Genomic DNA, 18,441 nt, shown 5'->3' on the forward strand with positions numbered 1-18,441 from the left:
TAGTACCTGAGTCTTCTCATTCCCCTTCCCCTTCCTGACTGTGACCCACTTGCCTGTCTCCTGTGGCCCTGGTGTGACCACCTGCCTATAAGCTCTTCTCTATCACCTCCTCGCTCTCCTTGACCAGGCGAAGGTCATCAAGCTGCATCTCCAGTTCCCTAACTCAGTCCCTCAGGAGCTGCAGCTCGACACACAAGGTGCAGATATGGCCATCCAGGAGGCTGGGAGACTCCAACACACAGACACACCCAAGCACGCACACACGCACAGAAAACTGACCTCACACGCATACTTCCTCCTTTCCACAAATAACACACGTAAACCAACCTCGCCTTGTCCCATTACTGCCTAAGCCCAATGAACCGAAGCCCTATCACTCTGCCTCCTTCTCACTCTGCTACCTGCTCCAATGCTGTCTGCTGTATATCGCGATCTCCTTTTTAAAACTTTCGTGCTCTACTGGCTGACGTCACGCGCTTGCGGGGTCTTGCCTCTCTTTTGCCCTGAGTAGTAAAAACTGCCTTCGCTACTGAAATCAACCGTTCACTCACAGCCTTTTCCATGAGACCAAAAGATGCAAGAACAGAATTAGGCCATTTGGCCTATTGAGTCTGCTCCACCATTTCATCATGGCTGATCTAATTTTCTTCCCGGGTCCAATCTTCTGCCTTCTCCACGTCCCCTCATGCCCTGACCAATCAAAAATCAATCAACCTGTGCCTTAAATATAAATACAGTCTCGGCCTCCACTGCTGCCTGTGGCAAACAATTCCACAGATTCACCACTCTCTGGCTAAAGAAGTTTGAAGCAGTTAAGACTAGAACTTGGGGGGCATATCCTCAAGGTTCTGGGGGTTATATCTAGGACAGAGGTGAGGAAGACTGCTCTTCCCAGGATGTAGCGAATCTGGAATTCTCTGCCCAGGGAAGCAAGAGAAACATAAAAACATAGAAAACCTACAGGGCAATACAGGCCCTTCGGCTCACAAAGCTGTGCCAAACATGTCCTTGCCTTAGAACCACCTAGGCTTACCCATAGCCCTCTATTTTTCTAAGCTCCCTGTACCTATCCAGGAGTCCCTTAAAAGACCCTATAGACAGACAGACAGACAGACGTACTTTATTGATCCCGAGGGAAACTGGGTTTCGTTACATTTGCACCAACCAAGAATAGTGTAAAAATATAGCATATAAACCATAAATAATTAAATAATAAGTTAATCATGCCAAGTGGAAATAAGTCTAGCACCAGCCTATTGGCTCAGGGTGTCTGACACTCTGAGGGAGGAGTTGTAAGGTTTGATGGCCACAGGCAGGTATGACTTCCTATGACGCTCGGTGTTGCATCTCGGTGGAATGAGTCTCTCTGGCTGAATGTACTCCTGTGCCTAACCAGTACATTCTGAAGTGGATGGGAGACATTGTCCAAGATGGCATGCAACTTGGACAGCATCCTCTTTTCAGACACCACCGTCAGAGAGTCCAGTTCCACCCCCACAACATCACTGGCCTTACAAATGAGTTTGTTAATTCTGTTGGTGTCTGCTACCCTCAGCCTGCTGCCCCAGCACACAACAGCAAACATGATAGCACTGGCCACCACAGACGCGTGAAACATCCTCAGCATCGTCCGGCAGATGTTAAAGGACCTCAGTCTCCTCAGGAAGTAGAGACGGCTCTGACCCTTCTTGTAGACAGCCTCAGTGTTCTTTGACCAGTCCAGTTTATTGTCAATTCGTATCCCCAGGTATTTGTAATCCTCCACCATGTCCACACTGACCCCTTGGATGGAAACAGGGGTCACCGGTGCCTTCCTGCTTCCGCCGCCGCTGGCAGCCCATTCCACACACTCACCACTCTCTGCATAAAAAACAACACAACAACTACTTACTCCTGACATCTCCTCTGTTCCTACTTGTCAAATTGAATAGTAGACTCAGATTTTTGCATAGTTGGGGAATTCAAATCAGCCGCGATCTGAATGAGTGTCAGAGTAGGCCTGATGGGCCAAATGACCTACTCCAGCTCTTGTTTCTGTTTATTATTTTCATAATAAAGGAAGAAAAAGAAGATAGTAAATTTGTTTGCACTATTAGGGATAAACTGAGAGCAAGAGATGGAGAATTTCTTAAATGCATTTATTTTAATGCTAGGGCATTGTAAGAAAGGTAGATGAGCTTAGAGCATGGATTGATACCTGGAAATATGATGTTGTAGCTATTAGTGAAACATGGTTGCGGGGGTGTGTGATTGGCAACTAATTATTTCTGGATTTTGTTGCTTCAGGTGTGCTAGAATCGGAGGGGCAAGAGGGGGAGGTATTGCAATGCTTGTCAGAGAAAATATTACAGCGGTGCTTTGGCAGGATAGATTAGAGGGCTCATCTAGGGAGACTCTTTGGGTGGAATTGAGGAATGGGAAAAGTGTAGTAACACTTATAGGGGTGTATTATAGACCACCTAATGGGGAGTGAGAATTGGAGGAGCAAATTTGTAAGGAGATAGCAGATATTTGTAGTGGGCACAAGGTTGTGATTGGGTGATTTTAATTTTCCACACATAGACTGGGAAGCCCATTCTGTAAAAGGACTGGATGGTTCGGAGCTTGTAAAATGTGTTCAGGATAGTTTTTTTACAGCAATACATAGAGGTACCAACTGGAGAAGGGGCAATGTTAGATCTCCTGTTAGGGAATGAGATAGGTCAGGTGACGGAGGTATGTGTTGGGGAGCACTTCGGGTCCAGTGATCACAATGCCATTAGTTTCAATATAATTATGGAGAAGGATAGGTCTGGACCCAGGGTTGAGATTTTTGATTGGAGAAAGGCTAACTGAGGAGATGCGAAAGGATTTAGAAGGAGTGGATTGGGACAATTTGTTTTATGGGAAGGAAGTAATAGAGAAATGGAGGTCATTTAAAGGTGAAATTTTGAGGGTACAGAATCTTTATGTTCCTGTTAAGTTGAAAGGAAAGGTTAAAAGTTTGAGAGAGCCATGGTTTTCAAGGGATATTGGAAACTTGGTTAGGAAAAAGAGAGATCTACAATAAATATAGGCAGCATGGAGTAAATGAGGTGCTCGAGGAATATAAAGAATGTAAGAACAATCTTAAGAAAGAAATTAGAAAAGCTAAAAGAAGATACGAGGTTGCTTTGGCAAGTAAAGTGAAAATAAATCCAAAGGGTTTCTACAGTTAGATTAATAGCAAAAGAATAGTGAGGGATAAAATTGGTCCGTTAGAGAATCAGAGTGGACAGCTATGTGTGGAACTGAAAGAGATGGGGGAGATTTTGAACAATTTCTTTTCTTCGGTATTCACTAAGGAGAAGGATATTGAATTGTGTAAGATAAGGGAAACAAGTAGGGTAGTTATGGAAACTATGACGATTAAAGAAGGGTAAGTACTGGCGCTTTTAAAGAATATAAAAGTGGATAAGTCTCCGATTCCTGACAGGATATTCCCTAGGATATTGAGGGAGGTTAGTGTAGAAATAGCAGGGGCTCTGACAGAAATATTTCAAATGTTATTACAGATGGGGATGGTGCTGGAAGATTGGTGTATTGCTTATGTGGTTCCATTGTTTAAAAAGGGTTCTAAGAGTAAACCTAGCAATTATCAGCCTGTAATTTTGACGTCAGTGGTGGGTAAATTAATGGAAAGTATTCTTAGAGATGGTGTATATAATTATCTGGATAGACAGGGTCTGATTAGGAACAGTCAACATCGATTTGTGTGTGGAAGGTAATGTTTGACAAGTCTTACTGAATTTTTTGAAGAGGTTACTAGGAAAGTTGATGAGGATAAAGCAGTGGATGTTGTTTATGTGGACTTCAGTAAGGCCTTTGACAAGGTTCCACATGGAAGGTTAGTTAGGAAGGTTCAATCTTTAGGTGTTAATATTGAAGTAGTGAAATGGATTCAACAGTGGCTGGATGGGAGATGCCAGAGAGTAGTGGTGGATAACTGTTTGTCAGGTTGGAGGCCAGTGACTAGTGGTGTGCCTCAGGGATCTGTACTGGGTCCAGTGTTGTTTGTCATATACATTAATCATCTGGATGATGGGTTGGTAAATTGGATTAGTAAGTATGCAGATGATATTAAGATAGATGGTGTTGTGGAAAATGAAGTAGGTTTTCAAAGCTTGCAGAGAGATTTAGGCCAGTTAGAAGAGTGGGCTGAAAGATGGCAGATGGAATTTAATGCTGATAAATGTGAGGTGCTACATTTTGGTAGGACTAATCAAAATAGGACATACATGGTAAATGGTATGGCGTTGAGGAATGCAGTAGAACAGAGTGATCTAGGAATAATGGTGCATAGTTCACTGAAGGTGGAATCTCATGTGAATAGGGTGGTGAAGAAAGCTTTTGGTATGCTGGCCTTTATAAATCAGAGCATTGAGTATAGGAGTTGGGATGTAATGTTAAAATTGTACAAGGCATTAGTGAGGCCAAATTTGGAGTATTGTGTACAGTTCTGGTTACCGAATTATAGGAAAGATGTCAACAAAATAGAGTACAGAGGAGATTTACTAGAATGCTACCTGGGTTTCAGCACCTAAGTTACAGGGAAAGGTTGAACAAGTTAGGTCTTTATTCTTTGGAGCGTAGAAGGTTGAGGGGGGACTTGATAGAAGTATTTAAAGTTATGAGGGGGATAGATAGAGTTGATGTGGATAGGCTTTTTCCATTGAGAGTAGGGGAGATTCAAACAGGAGGACATGAGAGTTAGGGGGCAAAAGTTTAGGGGTAACACGAGGGGAACTTCTTTACTCAGAGAGTGGTAGCTGTGTGGAACGAGCTTCCAGTAGAAGTGGTAGAGGCAGGTTCGATATTGTCATTTAAAAAAATAAAATGGATAGATATATGGACAGGAAAGAAATGAAGTGTTGTGGGCTGAGTGCAGGTCAGTGGGACTAGGTGAGAGTAAGCGTTCGGCACAAATTAGAAGGGCCAAGATGGCCTGTTTCCGTGCTATAATTGTTATATGGGTATAGATTATATGGTTATAAGTTGCCAAACTGTCTTGGTAATGGGAGATGGAGGGTACTGTAGAGGATTGCATTTGTGATTAGTGGCTAGTGGTGATTCATGAGGATCAATACCAGGTCCTTTGCTTCTTGTAATATATGGGAATTACTTGTAATTTCTACAGTCCTGAAGGTTCTCAGCCTGAAACTTCGATTGTACTCTTTTGCATAGATGCTGCCTGGCCTGTTGAGTTCCTCCAGCATTTTGTGTGTTACTTGTATGGGAATAACTTTGTGATGAAGAAGATATGATCAATATGTCTGCAGATAATATTTGGAGTCATAAAGCATTACAGCACAGAAACCGACCCTTTTGCCCATTTAGTCTGTACTGAACCATTATCCTTAGTCCCATCAACTCCTCGACCATAGCCCTTCACATCCCTCCCATCCATGTACCTAACTAAGTTTATCTTAAAAGTTGCAATTGAACCCATGCCCACCATTTGAGTAGGCAGCTCTTTCCACACTCTCATCACCCTCTAAGTGAAGGAGATCCCCCTCGGGTTCAAGATTCAAAATTGTTTAATAGCATTTCCAGTACACAAGTTTAAGGACAATAAAATAATTGTTATTCTGGACCCAAAGCAGCACTAAAAAGACACGCAAGATTAAAGCACAAACACACAATCCATATAAATAGATACGGTTGCTTATATACATTGTAAGTCCATAAAGTGATGCTAGGCACAGGAATGTCTGTTCATAAGGTAACTCTGACACAGGGGTGTCAAACTCATTTTAAGTCACAGGCCGGATTGAGCAAAATGCAGCTTCATGCGGGCCGGATCAGTCGGACGCGTGCGAACGCAGCTTTCTTTGCCTCCGTTTTTTCAGCCTGCTCTCATGTGTCTCAGTCTCTGCTATAACTACAAAGTGTTTCACTTTACAAACTCCGTTTCTTATGAAGAAGACTGCCGAGCAAGACTGCCGAATAAACACTAAAAACCCTGAAAACCTGGTACCTGAATAAACTCAGCATTAGCCATATCATACGCCATAGGCGCTTCGATTACTGGGGCCAGCTTTAATAGTAATTAGATATTATCTCGCGGGCCAAAGATAATTCCACCGCGGGCCGGATTTGGCCCGCGGGCCTTGAGTTTGACATATATGCTCTGACAGAAACTGATAAAGCAGTCGTGGTTGGGGGTATGGAGGGGTGAGTTAATGGTTGGAGGTGTTGATCAGCCTTACTGCTTGTGGAAGTAACTTTTTGAGTTTGGTGGTTCTAGAGTGGATGCTACATAGCCTCTTCCCTGATGGGAGTGGGACAAACAGTCCATGAGTAGGGTGGGTGGGATCCTTTATGATGTTAATGGCCCTTTTCTGGCACCTTTCTATAGACAGGTCTGCTGATGCCAGTGGTGTGTTGGGCAATGTTGATTGCCTGTTATAGAGCCTTCCTAGCCGATACAGTGCAGTTTCTGTGCCATGCAGGGATGCTGTTTGTTAGGATGATCTCTACTGCACATCTGTAAGATGGCTGTGCCCCATTAATCATTCCACCTTTCATTATTAACCTATGGGTCTCAGCTATCTTCAATGGAAAAAGTGTGATCCTGATGAATGTTACATGATGCATATTGGGAGCATTAATGAGTCTAGGTCAGCAGAAAACATCTCCCATGGCAGCACGTCGCTAGTGGTGAAGAAGTTTTGTGGCGTGCTTGCCTACATTATTAAGTACATAGAATGTTAGAGGCAAGGAATCAAGTTGCAACTGTATAACACTTTGGTTAGGTTACACTTGAAATAATGTGTGCATTTCTGATCATCTTATGACAGGAAGGATGTAGAGGCTTACCAAGATGATACCTGGATTAAAGGGTATGAGCTATAAGGAGAGATTGGGTTGCTTTCTCGAGAGCATCGAGAGCTAAGAGAGAGATCTGATGAAGTTTATAAAATTGAGAGGCATAGATGGGATAGCAGCCAGAATCTCTTTCCCAGGATAGAAGTGTCGAATACTAGAGGCACAGCTTTAAGGATGATGTTTCAGTGTACTTGGAGGCACATGTTAAAATAAGGCAAAGTCAGCATGGTTTCCTTCAGGGAACGTGTTCCCTGACAAATCTACTGTGATTCTTTGAGGAATGAAAGGGTTAACGTACAAGGGGCATTTGATGGTTCTGGGTCTGTTCTGACTGGTTTCTAGAGAAATGAGGCTGGGGAATCTCATTGAAACATATTGGAGGTAAATGGTAGGGCACTGAGGAGTGCAGTAGAACAGAGGGATCTGGGAATACAGATACAAAATTCCCTAAAAGTGGCGTCACAGGTAGATAGGGTAGTAAAGAGAGCTTTTGGTACATTGGCCTTTATAAATCAAAGTATTGAGTATAAGAGTTGGAATGTTATGGTGAGGTTGTATAAGGCATTGGTGAGGCCGAATTTGGAGTATTGTGTGCAGTTTTGGTCACCGAATTACAGGAAGGATATTAATAAGGTTGAAAGAGTGCAGAGAAGGTTTACAAGGATGTTTCCGAGACTTGAGAAACTGAGTTACAGAGAAAGGTTGAATTTATTCCCTGGAGCATAGAAGAATGAGGGGAGATTTGATAGAGGTATATAAAATTATGATGGGTATAGATAGAGTGAATGCAAGCAGGCTTTTTCCACTGAGGCTAGGGCAGAAAAAAACCAGAGGATGTGGGTTAAGGGTGAAGAGGGAAAAGTTTAAAGGGAACATTGGGGGGACTTCTTCATGCAGAGAGTGGTGGGAGTGTGGAATGAGCTGCCAGATGAAGTGGTAAATGCAGGCTCACTTCTAACATTTAAGAAAAACTTGGGCAGGTACATGGATGAGAGGTATATGGAGGGATATGGTCCAGGTGCAGGTCAGTGGGACTAGGCAGAAAAATGGTTCGGCAAGCCAAGAAGGGCCAAAAGGCCTGTTTCTGTGCTGTAATGTTCTATGGAATATTGAAAGGCTTGAATATAGTGGACATTTGAGGGGGAGTCTTGGACCTGAGGGCACAGACTCAGAATAGAAGGGTGTCCTTTCAGAACAAAGATGAAGTATTTCTTTAGTCAGAGTATGGTGAATCTGTGGAATTCATTGCCACTGAGGACTGTGGAGGCCAAGTCATTGGGTATATGTAAGCTGATAGTTCTTGATTTATCAGGGTATCAGAGGTTATGGGGAGGAGGCAGGAGAATGGGTTGAGAGGGATAATAAATTGCCCATGATAGAATGGCAGAGTAGACTCTATAGAGCATTATGGTGTTTGAGGTGAGAGGAGGAAAGTTTAAAAGGAATGTTGGATGAATACATGAATATGAGGGGATGGAGAGACATGGATCACATAGAGTCAGAAGGGATTATACTTCGACCCCGCTTAATACTGAGGATGCATTCCTCGGAGGTGGAGGACTATGTAAATCAGCGCTATGCTGGGATCATTATAACATTACATAAATGGACGTGTGTGCCTGATTTTTAAAAATTTAATTTAAGATGTATGATATTATTTAATGTATACACAGTAATTCCTGGAGTAACAGACACATAAATAGGCTTAACCTGTACATCAGTGGAGCAGCAACACATCGCAGCAGCAGAGGGAAGCAGCTGGTGATTACATGTTAGAGGAGGGACCAGGCTATGGGGCCTCCTCAAACTTTGGCTTCTTCAAGTAGGCATCAAGATTTGGCTGCCTTTTCTTAAGTTTCCTCTCATGAAGCAGTTCTCAGTAGCAGGAAATCATGTCGAGAACACCTGTTATTTCTTATTGCTTCACTTCCAGTCAGGGTTATTATCGGTGAACTGGTCCATGATTTGTGTGATCGTGGTGATGTTAGTCCTGAGGATTTTTGTGATGAGATTTTTTGCTGGTGTTTCCTCTTCGCTATCCAGGTCCTCAGATTCACCCAGGATGCATTGCTCTGTCAATTCTCAAAGCTCTTCATTATTAAGGCTCTCACCATGAGAATGCAGTGACTCTTCAACATCGCCATTGTCAGCATCCTCTAATGCCATTTCAACAATGTTTTGGATGACTGGTTCTGCCTAAAATTCTAGGATGTACTTACATGCTTCTGGCCATAGCCTCTTCATGCAGTTTGAAGTTGCAGACAGTTTTCCAGACGTGGGTGAAAAAAAATGGAATAAATTAGCAATTGAGCAAGAATATTTACATACGCAGAGGAAGCAGAGGTGAACAAATATGGCTTTGGCTGTGAGTGGCTCAGAGTGTATGTAAAGCACTTACTTTGGTTAGTTGAATGTTTACTGTAATGGTGGCTGCTCTTGAGAAATTTCAGGTATTGTTTAAAATTAATTTTTGTTATTTAAAAATATTTCAATAAAGAATTGAATAACCTCATTTTAAAGAAGCAGCACTATACAGGGTCTGAGTGTAGTTTAATTTGCTAAGAGCCTGTTCCCATGCTATAACATCCAGTGTTCTATATCAAAGGCAAATAAAACTGAGGACATAAATTTGGGGTAGGGGTTGAGAGACTTGAAGGGGATACAGGAGGTACACCTTTACCCAGAGAGTGGAGAGCATCTGCTTGAGAGTAGTTCACTGCCTGAGAGTTGAAACTGGACTGGAGAGTTTAGTGTCTAGGTGAGTTCAAGTTTATTCTCATCTGACTGTACGTGTATCCAACCAAACAAAACAGCGTATCTCAAGGCCACAAAGCACCCACGAAACATACATCACACACAGCACAAAATAAGTTAATAAAATATCATTCAAAATGCATGTAGTTCGCAGCACAGGTAAGTAGTACACAGCTTGCTCTCCTAGTGATGAGACTTCAGTAGTGGCAAGGTATTCATTAGCCTCTCAGCCTGAGAGAAGAAGCTGTTACCCAGTCTAGCAATCTTCATCCTGAAGATCCTGTAACTCCTTCCTGATGGTAGTGGGTCAAAAAGATTGTGGGATGGGTGGTAGGGATCCTCAACAATGCTTTGGGCCCTTCATGTACAATGCTCCTGATAAATGTCACAAATAAGAGACTCCGATGGTTTTACTGTCCTCTACAGGGTATTGTGGTCCAAGGCCTTGCTTTTTCTGTGCCTCACGATGATGTAGCCTGATAGGACACTCGATAGTGCTCCTGCAGAAAGTTGTTAGAATGGGGGCAGGGAGCCTAGGTCACCTCATCTCTTAAGTGCAGATGCTGCTGTGCCTTCTTGACTAATGAGGTGTTGTGGGTCCATATTAGATTATCCATTATGTGCACACCAAGGAACTTTGTGACGTTTACTGGCTCCACGGCAGAGCCATTGATGTGCAATGAAAAGTGGTTGACTGGCATCTTCATGAAGTCCACAATCGTATTTTTTGTCTGGTCCACAACACTGTATGTCTGGGGGATTCATCTGCTGGCAGATAGGATATCTGGAAAGGTGGCCACTGGTTGACGTGGAGTAGTTGAGCCAAATGTTTCCATATTGCACAACTAGTTTATAACCTGTAACCTGATGTAAATCTATATTTTTCCTACAGTGAAATACAGCCAAGTGACATCTCTTCTTTAGTTGAAGAAACCGTCATATGTGATAGTCCCATGTAAGTATAAGGCAAGAATAATTTTACATCAGTCTTGTTAATCTGGAGATTTTAAAAAACATTTAAAAGAAGTGATATTTGCTACACTCTCTGAAAAGCTTATAATCTATCAAATTGGGCTCTTTAGCAAAGTTTGAGATTTTGATTGTTGTAGGTATTGCTTTTTACAGTGGTATGAAAATATATCCAGGACCACACCAGCCCTTTCATCATATTTGTGGCTATTTTTCTACTTCAACTATCTCTATATCCCTTCACGCCAGTAAAATTCAGATATCTGTCAACCTCTGTGTCAAATGAATTCAATGACTGAGCCTATAGCCCCTCAGGGTAGAGAATTCCAAAGATTCCTTGCTCTCAAGTCTCAGTCCCACTCTGCCTACTCTTTGTTCTGAGACTGTGATCTTTGGTTTTCTAGACTCCTCAGCTCAGGGAAGTGGCATCCTTTCATCCAGACTGTTGAGCCTTTTGTAAAGTTTGTATGTTTCTAAATTATAGGCCTAATCTACTCAACCCATCCTTGTAAGAATGTTCCACATTCAAGCTTCTTACTACTGCTCAACCGTGGCCTTCAATGTGGACAGTGTTTCAGGGATGGTTTCCAGATTGACACACACAAAATGCTGAAGGAGCTCAGCAGGCCAGGTAACATCTAGGGAAAGAACATATAGACGATGTTTCGGGCCAAAACCCTTTCCTCCTTCCGAAGGGTTTTGGCTAGAAACATTGACTGTACACTTTTTACATGCTGAGTTCCTTCAGCATTTTATGTGTTGCTAGGATTTCCAGCATCTTCAGATTCTCTTGTTTGTGGTTTTCTGATTTAGGCTAATTAGCCTCTGTGTTCCTTTCTCAGAGGTTTGGCACTGCACTACAGTTTAGGTTCAACCCTGATCAAATTTCACCCGTCAAACCAGGGAGAGCAGCACCTTGTATTCCTTCGCAGTAGCCACTAACCTGATGATATGAACATAGATTATTCTTTCGGGTAAAAAATTATTTTCCTCTTCGCTGTTCTTCTGTTCCCACTCTGACCTCTTGCCACTTCTCCGCACCTGCCTATCATGTCTCCCTTCAATTTTTCCTATGGTTCACTCTCCTCTCCTATCAGATTTCCTTCATCTTCAGCCCTTTTCCTATCCTACCCACCTTGTCTCACCTATCAGTGTTTAGCTGTCCTTCTTCCCCTCCCCTCCCCTCCACCTCTTTATTCTGGCAATTTCCCCCTTCCTTTCCAGTCCTGAAGAAGGATCTCAGCCTGGTCCGATTGTTTATTCATTTCCTTAGGTGCTGCCTGACCTGCTGAGTTTCTCCAGCATTTTGTGTGTATTGCTCTGGAGAGTCGAGAAATTATTTGCACAATGAGTTAATGATCTAGACAGCTAGGGAGAAAAAAACTTATTCAATCCTACCTCCCAAAAGGAAAATGGAGAAATAATTAGCAAACTAGTGACAGGTTCTGGGGGAAAGTGCTTAAAATTGTGGTATTGCAAAGAGTAACTGTGGGCTGAATGCTATATGAATGAGATTGAAAATCGCTTTGTAACCAAATACGGTATGAGGCTTGTGTTAGTGGCAGCCCACAAGTGTTGCCATGCTTCTACTATCAAGAGAATGTGAGAGGAAACCCACACGGTTACGGGGCGAACTTGCAAACTCTTTAGAGATGATGGTAGAACGGAACCGGGATCACTGATGCTGTAAAGCCTTTACACTAACCCAGATCACTGATGCTGTAAGGTGTTATGCTAACTGCTACACTGCCATGCCTTTCATGACTCAAAAAATGCACAGTGTAAGTCTAAGCTATAATTTAGAGGGGAGAAAAAGCATGACCTAGCATTGTTCAAAAGCAGAATACCATTTTACATTGTAGGTATAAATATATTTTAAAAATTTCTGTTGTAATCTAGCCTCTCACTCCCTCTCAAATTAAATTTGTTTCTTATTTGAGTCCCCATTTAGAACATAAGACCATAAGACATAGGAGCAGAATTAGGCCATTCAGCCCATTGAGTCTGCTTTGCCGTTTCATCATGGCTGATCCCAGATCCCACTCAACCTCATACACATGGGAATCTTGCACGAGGACTCCTAAGTCCCTCTGCACTAGGATATTTGAACCTTCTCCCCATTTAGATAATAGTCCACTCTATTGTTCCTTTTACCAAAATGTATTATCATACATTTCCCTACACCATATTCCATCTGCCACTTTCTTGCCCATTCTTCCAATTCACTAAGTCCTGCTGCTGCAAATGCATTGCTTCCTTAACACTACCTACCCCAACATCTATCTTAGTATCATCTGCAAACTTTGCCACAAAACCATCAATTCTATTATCCAAATCATTGACAAACAATTTGAAAAGCAGCTGCCCCAATACTGACCCCTGAGGAACACCACTACTCACTGGCAAGTCAACCAGCAAAAGCCCCTTTTATTCCCACTCACTGCCTCCTGCCTGTCAGCCATTCTGCTATCCATGCCAGTATCTTTCCTGTAATGCCATAGGATTTTATCTTATTAAGCAGCCTTGTGTGGCACCTTATAAAATGGCTTCTGAAAATCCAAGTAAATAACATCCACTGCCTCACCTTTGTCCACCCTGCTTGTTACTTCTTGAAGAACTCTAACAGATTTGTCAGGGAAGATTTCTGTTTACAGAAATAATGCTGACTTTAACTTATTTTATCATTAGTCTCAAAGTACCCCGAAACCTCATCCTTAATAATAGACCATCACTTTCCCAACCACTGAGATTAGGCTAACTAGCCTACAACTGTCTTTCTTTTGCCTTCCTCCCTTAAAGGGTGGAGTGACATTTGCAATCTTCCATTCCTCCAAGACCATACCGGAATCAAGTGAGTCTTGAACGATCATAATCAATGCATCCACAATTTCTTCATCAACCTCTCTCAGGACTCTGTGATTTAGTCCATCTGGACCAGGTGACTTATCCACCTTAAGACCTTTGAGTTTGCCTAGCACTTTTTTCCTTTGTAATAGCAATGGCACTCACTCCTGCTCCCTGACACTCACAGACCTCTGGCACACTGTTGGTGTCTTCCACAGTGAAGACAGATGCAAAGCACTCAAAGTTTATCTATCATTTCTTTGTCCTCCATTCCTACCTCACCGGCTTCATTTTCCAGTGGTCCAATATCAACTCTCAGCTCCCTTTTACTCTTTATATAACTGAAGAAACTTCTGGCATCCTGCTTTATATTATTGGCTAGCCTGCCCTTGTATTTCATCTTTTCTCTTATAACTTTTTCAGTTGCCTTTTGTTGGATTTTAAAAGCTTCCCTATCATCCAGCTTCCCACTCATTTTTGCTACCTTATATGCCCTTTCCTTGGCTTTTATGCAGTGCTAACTTCCTTTGTCAGAAGGGTTACATACCCCTACCATTTGAGAACATCTTCCTCTGTGGGACATACCTATCCTGCACCTTGTGAATTATCCCCAGAAACTTCAGCGGTCTCTGCTCTGCCATTATTCCCACCAGTATTCTCCTCCAATCCACCTGGGCAAGCTCCTCTCTCATGTCTTTGTAATCCCTTTTTATTCCATTGCGATACAGTTACATGTGAGTTAGCTTCTCCCTCTCAAATTGCAGTATGAATTCAATCATATTATGATCACTGCCTCCTAAGGGTTCCTTTTACATTCAGCTCCCTAATAAATCAGGGTTATTGCACAACACCCAATCGCCGTTCCCAGAGTAGGCTCAAGCACAAGCTGCTCTAAAAAGCCAACTCGTAGGTAGTCAACAAATTTCTTCTTTGCAATCTGACACCAACCTGATTTTCCCAATCCCCTTGTATATTGAAGTCCTTCATTGCAATTGTGTATTACATGCCTCTTCTGGCTCCCTTTGTAATCTCAACCCCATATCTTGGCTATTAATTAGTGGCCTATATATGATTCCCATAATGGATTTTTTCCCTTGCAATTTCACCCATAAAGATTTGACATTCTCTGACCTCATGTCACCTCTTTCTAAAGATGTAATTCCATCTCTTACCAACAGAGCCATGCTACCAGCTATGTCTTCCTGCCTGTCCTTTTGATACAAAGTGTATCCTTTGATGTTAAGCTCCCAATGAGGTCTTTCAGTCACTACTTAGTGATGCCCACGATGTCATACTGATCAATCTCTAACTGTACCACAAGTTCATCCACCTTATTCTGAATGCTACATGTACTTAAATACAGCACCTTCAGTCCTGCATTCTTCGAACTTTAGAATTTTGCTTAAGTTCAGAAGCTGTGTACATTTTGAAGCAATGAAACAACTTTCCTCTGTTTTGTTGCAGATTATTAGATGTGCACAAGTCTAGTAGTCTGGAGAACCTGAAAATGGAGGAGGAGAACAAGGTTTGTTTGTTTCAACATCTGCTCTCGACGATTGGTATCTGTAAATATTAATGACTGTAACCTTGTACAGCTGCACTCAACTGTTGTAAGATTCTTTACTCTTTGTCTTTGAACAGAAGTCCTTGGAGCCTACACAACAGAGTCCGTTAGAGGTACATCTCCATTATCCATGACATTTTTGGAAGAGACTTATTTCTCCTGACTTGGCGGGTAGCCCTTTGATTTCAGTCAAGTGATCTTTGCAGATAATGAACTTGTACTTGGCATTCACGTGTCATTTCATGTCTGCTCTGTTAATATTATCTTGCTGATCTCCCTGGATATTTTGACTCTGCAAAGGCTTTTTCTCTTATCCTAATGCTGTTTTTTTTGTTTTTCTTTCTGTCTTCTACAACCCTTTTCTCCAATCTCAGCTGGCAGAGAACATTTTGCTCTTGATTAAGGTTAGCTGGGAATGTTTTTGTTGTTTGTGTCTAAAGTGTGTTTCACAAGTCTCTTCAGGGTGTAAATTTTATCTTTGAATACTCCTAGAACAAGGCATGTATGGAGATCAGTAAATTCACATCTCTGCCACCAAAACCAATCGGGCAACACAACTCACTGGGCGATGAAAGTGCTGCCTCCAAAAAGGCAAGAGCTTCCTTTGGTCGTGGTTTCTTCAAGATCAAAGGCGGCAAGCGGACTGCTAGCACACCTAACCTCGGTGAGCAACTAGTTCACATTATATTAATTTGGTGTCCGTGTGTTGTATTGGAATTTTGGTTCATGCAATGTAGGTAATTTAAAGCAGCTCCTAGAACATTGGTCAATCACATGGAGTGGGATTGAAGTCACACAGAAACCAGAATGTTGTAACTGAACCCATGAGTTGCCCTTATTCTAACTGCTTCCCTGGTTATCTCCTAGTACTAGCCCTCAATCACAAACCTCCTGATGGATATTTGAATTCAGATCTTGGGCTGCGATTCCTGGATCATAAGCACAATGTAACAACTTTCAAACATTTGGAGGTGTGTTTGGAATGAGTAGTTTCAGAAAGTAGAATTATCATCTGATATAACCTGATATCATCTGGTCACCAAATTATAGGAAAGATGTCAACAAAATAGAGAGAGTACAGAGGAAATTTACTAGACTGTTACCTGGGTTTCAGCACCTCAGTTACAGAGAAAGGTTGAACAAGTTAGGTCTTTATTCTTTGGAGCATAGAAGGTTGGGGGGGACTTGATAGAGGTATTTAAAATTATGAGGGGGATAGATAGAGTTGACGTGGATAGGCTTTTTTGATTGAGAGTAGGGGAGATTCAAACAGGAACACATGAGAGTTAGGGGGCAAAAGTTTAGGGATAACACGAGGGGGAACTTCTTTACTCAGAGAGTGGTAGCTGTGTGGATCGAGCTTCCGGTACAAGTGGTAGAGGCAGGTTCGATTTTGTCATTAAAAAAAAATTGGATAGGTATATGGACAGGAAAGGAATGGAGGGTTATAGGCTGAGTGCAGGTAGGTGAGAGTAAGCGTTTGGCACAGACTAGAAGGGCTGAGATGGGCTGTTTCCATGCTGTAATTGTTATATGGTTATATGTTATATGGTTATTACCAAATATAATTCCTTAAACCAAGAAGGCCGTTTAATATTTTTTATGTTGATCAATATCTTTGGTGGTTAGGAATACAAATCATAACGGTAAATAACTATAATTAGTTTACATTCTCAAATTAAGCTCATTCTGGGGTCTATTTTGTTAAAATAATTTGCTATTTACTAGAAATCTCATGTGAATATGTCTGAATGGGAGGTTTTGCAGATACTGGAAATCATCTGTCTCTGTCTTTCTCACACATAATGCTGGAGGAACACAGTAGGTCAGGCAACATCTGTGGAGAGGAATAAAGAGATCACGTTTCAGACTGAAACCTGATGACATGAAAATCGATTTCTCTAACTCCCGGTGATTTCTCTCCCCTCCCCTTCTCTTTTTCCATTCCCCATTCTGGCTCCCTCTTATCCCTTCTCATCTGCCTATCACCTCCCTCTGGTTCACCTCCTTCTTCCCTTTCTCCCATGGTCCACTTTTCTCTCCCATCAGGTTCCTCCTCCTCCAGCAGTTTACTTCTTCCATTTATCACTTCCCAGCTTCTCACTTCATCTCCCCTCCCCCAAGTACCTCTTACAAAGTGAAATCATGTGACATAGGTGACAGTAGACTTGGCTGCCAGATGAGCTCAGTGCCTTCTGTGCTCACTTTGACTGTCAAAACAGAGGAACCTCCATGAACTCCCACATAGAAGACCCTGTGATTTCAGTCTCTGAGGCTGACATGAAAACATCCTTCAGAAGAGTGAACCCATGGAAAGCATCAGGTCTAGATGGACTACTTGGCCCAGTACTAAATATCTGTATTGATCAACTGGCTGGAATGTTCACTGAGATCTTTAACCTCTCGCTTCAGCAGTCTGAGGTACTCACCTGCTTCAAGCAGGCTTCAATTATACCAGTGCCAAAGAAGAATGTGTTAACCTGCCTCAATGGCTTGCATCCAATGTGAAGTGTTTGAGAGGCTGGTGATGAAACATATCACCTCCAGCTTGAGAAGCGACTTAGGTTGACTCCAATTTGCCTGCCGGAGCAACAGATCCATTGTAGGTGCCATTTCATTGGCTCTTCTCTCAACCCTGGAACATCTGCACAGCAAAGATGCATACATCATCAACAGCTTGGCATTCAATACTATCATCCCCTCAAAACTCATCAATAAGCTTTAAGACCTTGGCCTCAATACCTTGTTTTGCAATTAGATCTTTAGTTTCCTCCCTTGCAGACCCCAGTCAGTTCAGATTGGCAGCCATATCTCCTCCACAATCTCCATCAGCACAGGTATTCCACAAGGCTGTGTGCTTAACCCCCTGCTCTACTCGTATTACACTTACTGCGTGATTAGGCACAGCTCCAGTGCCATATTTAAGTTTGCTGATGATACTACTGTCATTGGCCAAATCAAAGGTGGTGAAGAATCACCACGTACAATGGTGCTAGAAAGTTTGTGAACCCTGTAGAGTTTTCTTCCTGCATAAATATGACCTAAGATGTGATCAGATCTTCATGCAAGTCCTAAAACTAGGTAAAGAGAACCCAATTAGATAAATAACACAAAAACATTTTACTTGTTCATTTATTTATTGAGAAAAATGATCCAATACAAACATGTATTTTTTTGGATAAGATATATGAACCTCTGGGGTAACTCCTTCTACAAAAGTTATGTAACCCTCAGGTTTGGCCCACATGCATTTGTCTAGGGGAAGACTTCTTCTGACACAGCCAAACCTAAGAAATCTTGTTTGTATGGATGCTGCATGATGTGTTGCCTGATTACAAATGCGTCCCACAAAATATCAGACAGTACACCATATGCAATTAAACAATTTAGCTTTATAATTCTTAATCTGACTATAGGGTTAGTAAAGAAAACAAAAAGAAAAAGGGCCCATTTTAACAAAATCT

General features: G+C 42.1%; 1 protein-coding gene across 7 annotated transcripts in view; it reads left to right on the top strand.

Moving 5' to 3' along the window:
• Positions 1–18,441, top strand: part of ppfibp1b (PPFIA binding protein 1b) — a 246,275-nt gene that overhangs the window by 168,507 nt on the left and 59,327 nt on the right. For 6 of the 7 annotated variants that reach the window (XM_073059796.1, XM_073059800.1, XM_073059798.1 and 3 more), the window contains 5 exons: positions 10,493–10,555; positions 14,878–14,938; positions 15,055–15,090; positions 15,352–15,381; positions 15,470–15,641. In XM_073059796.1, the coding sequence (XP_072915897.1) occupies positions 10,493–10,555; positions 14,878–14,938; positions 15,055–15,090; positions 15,352–15,381; positions 15,470–15,641 (362 nt within the window). The remainder of the gene's footprint in view (positions 1–10,492; positions 10,556–14,877; positions 14,939–15,054; positions 15,091–15,351; positions 15,382–15,469; positions 15,642–18,441) is intronic. The other variant, XM_073059797.1, reaches the window with a different exon arrangement.

The sequence above is a fragment of the Hemitrygon akajei genome, chromosome 10, assembly GCF_048418815.1.
Source record: "Hemitrygon akajei chromosome 10, sHemAka1.3, whole genome shotgun sequence".
Lineage (NCBI taxonomy): Eukaryota > Metazoa > Chordata > Chondrichthyes > Myliobatiformes > Dasyatidae > Hemitrygon > Hemitrygon akajei.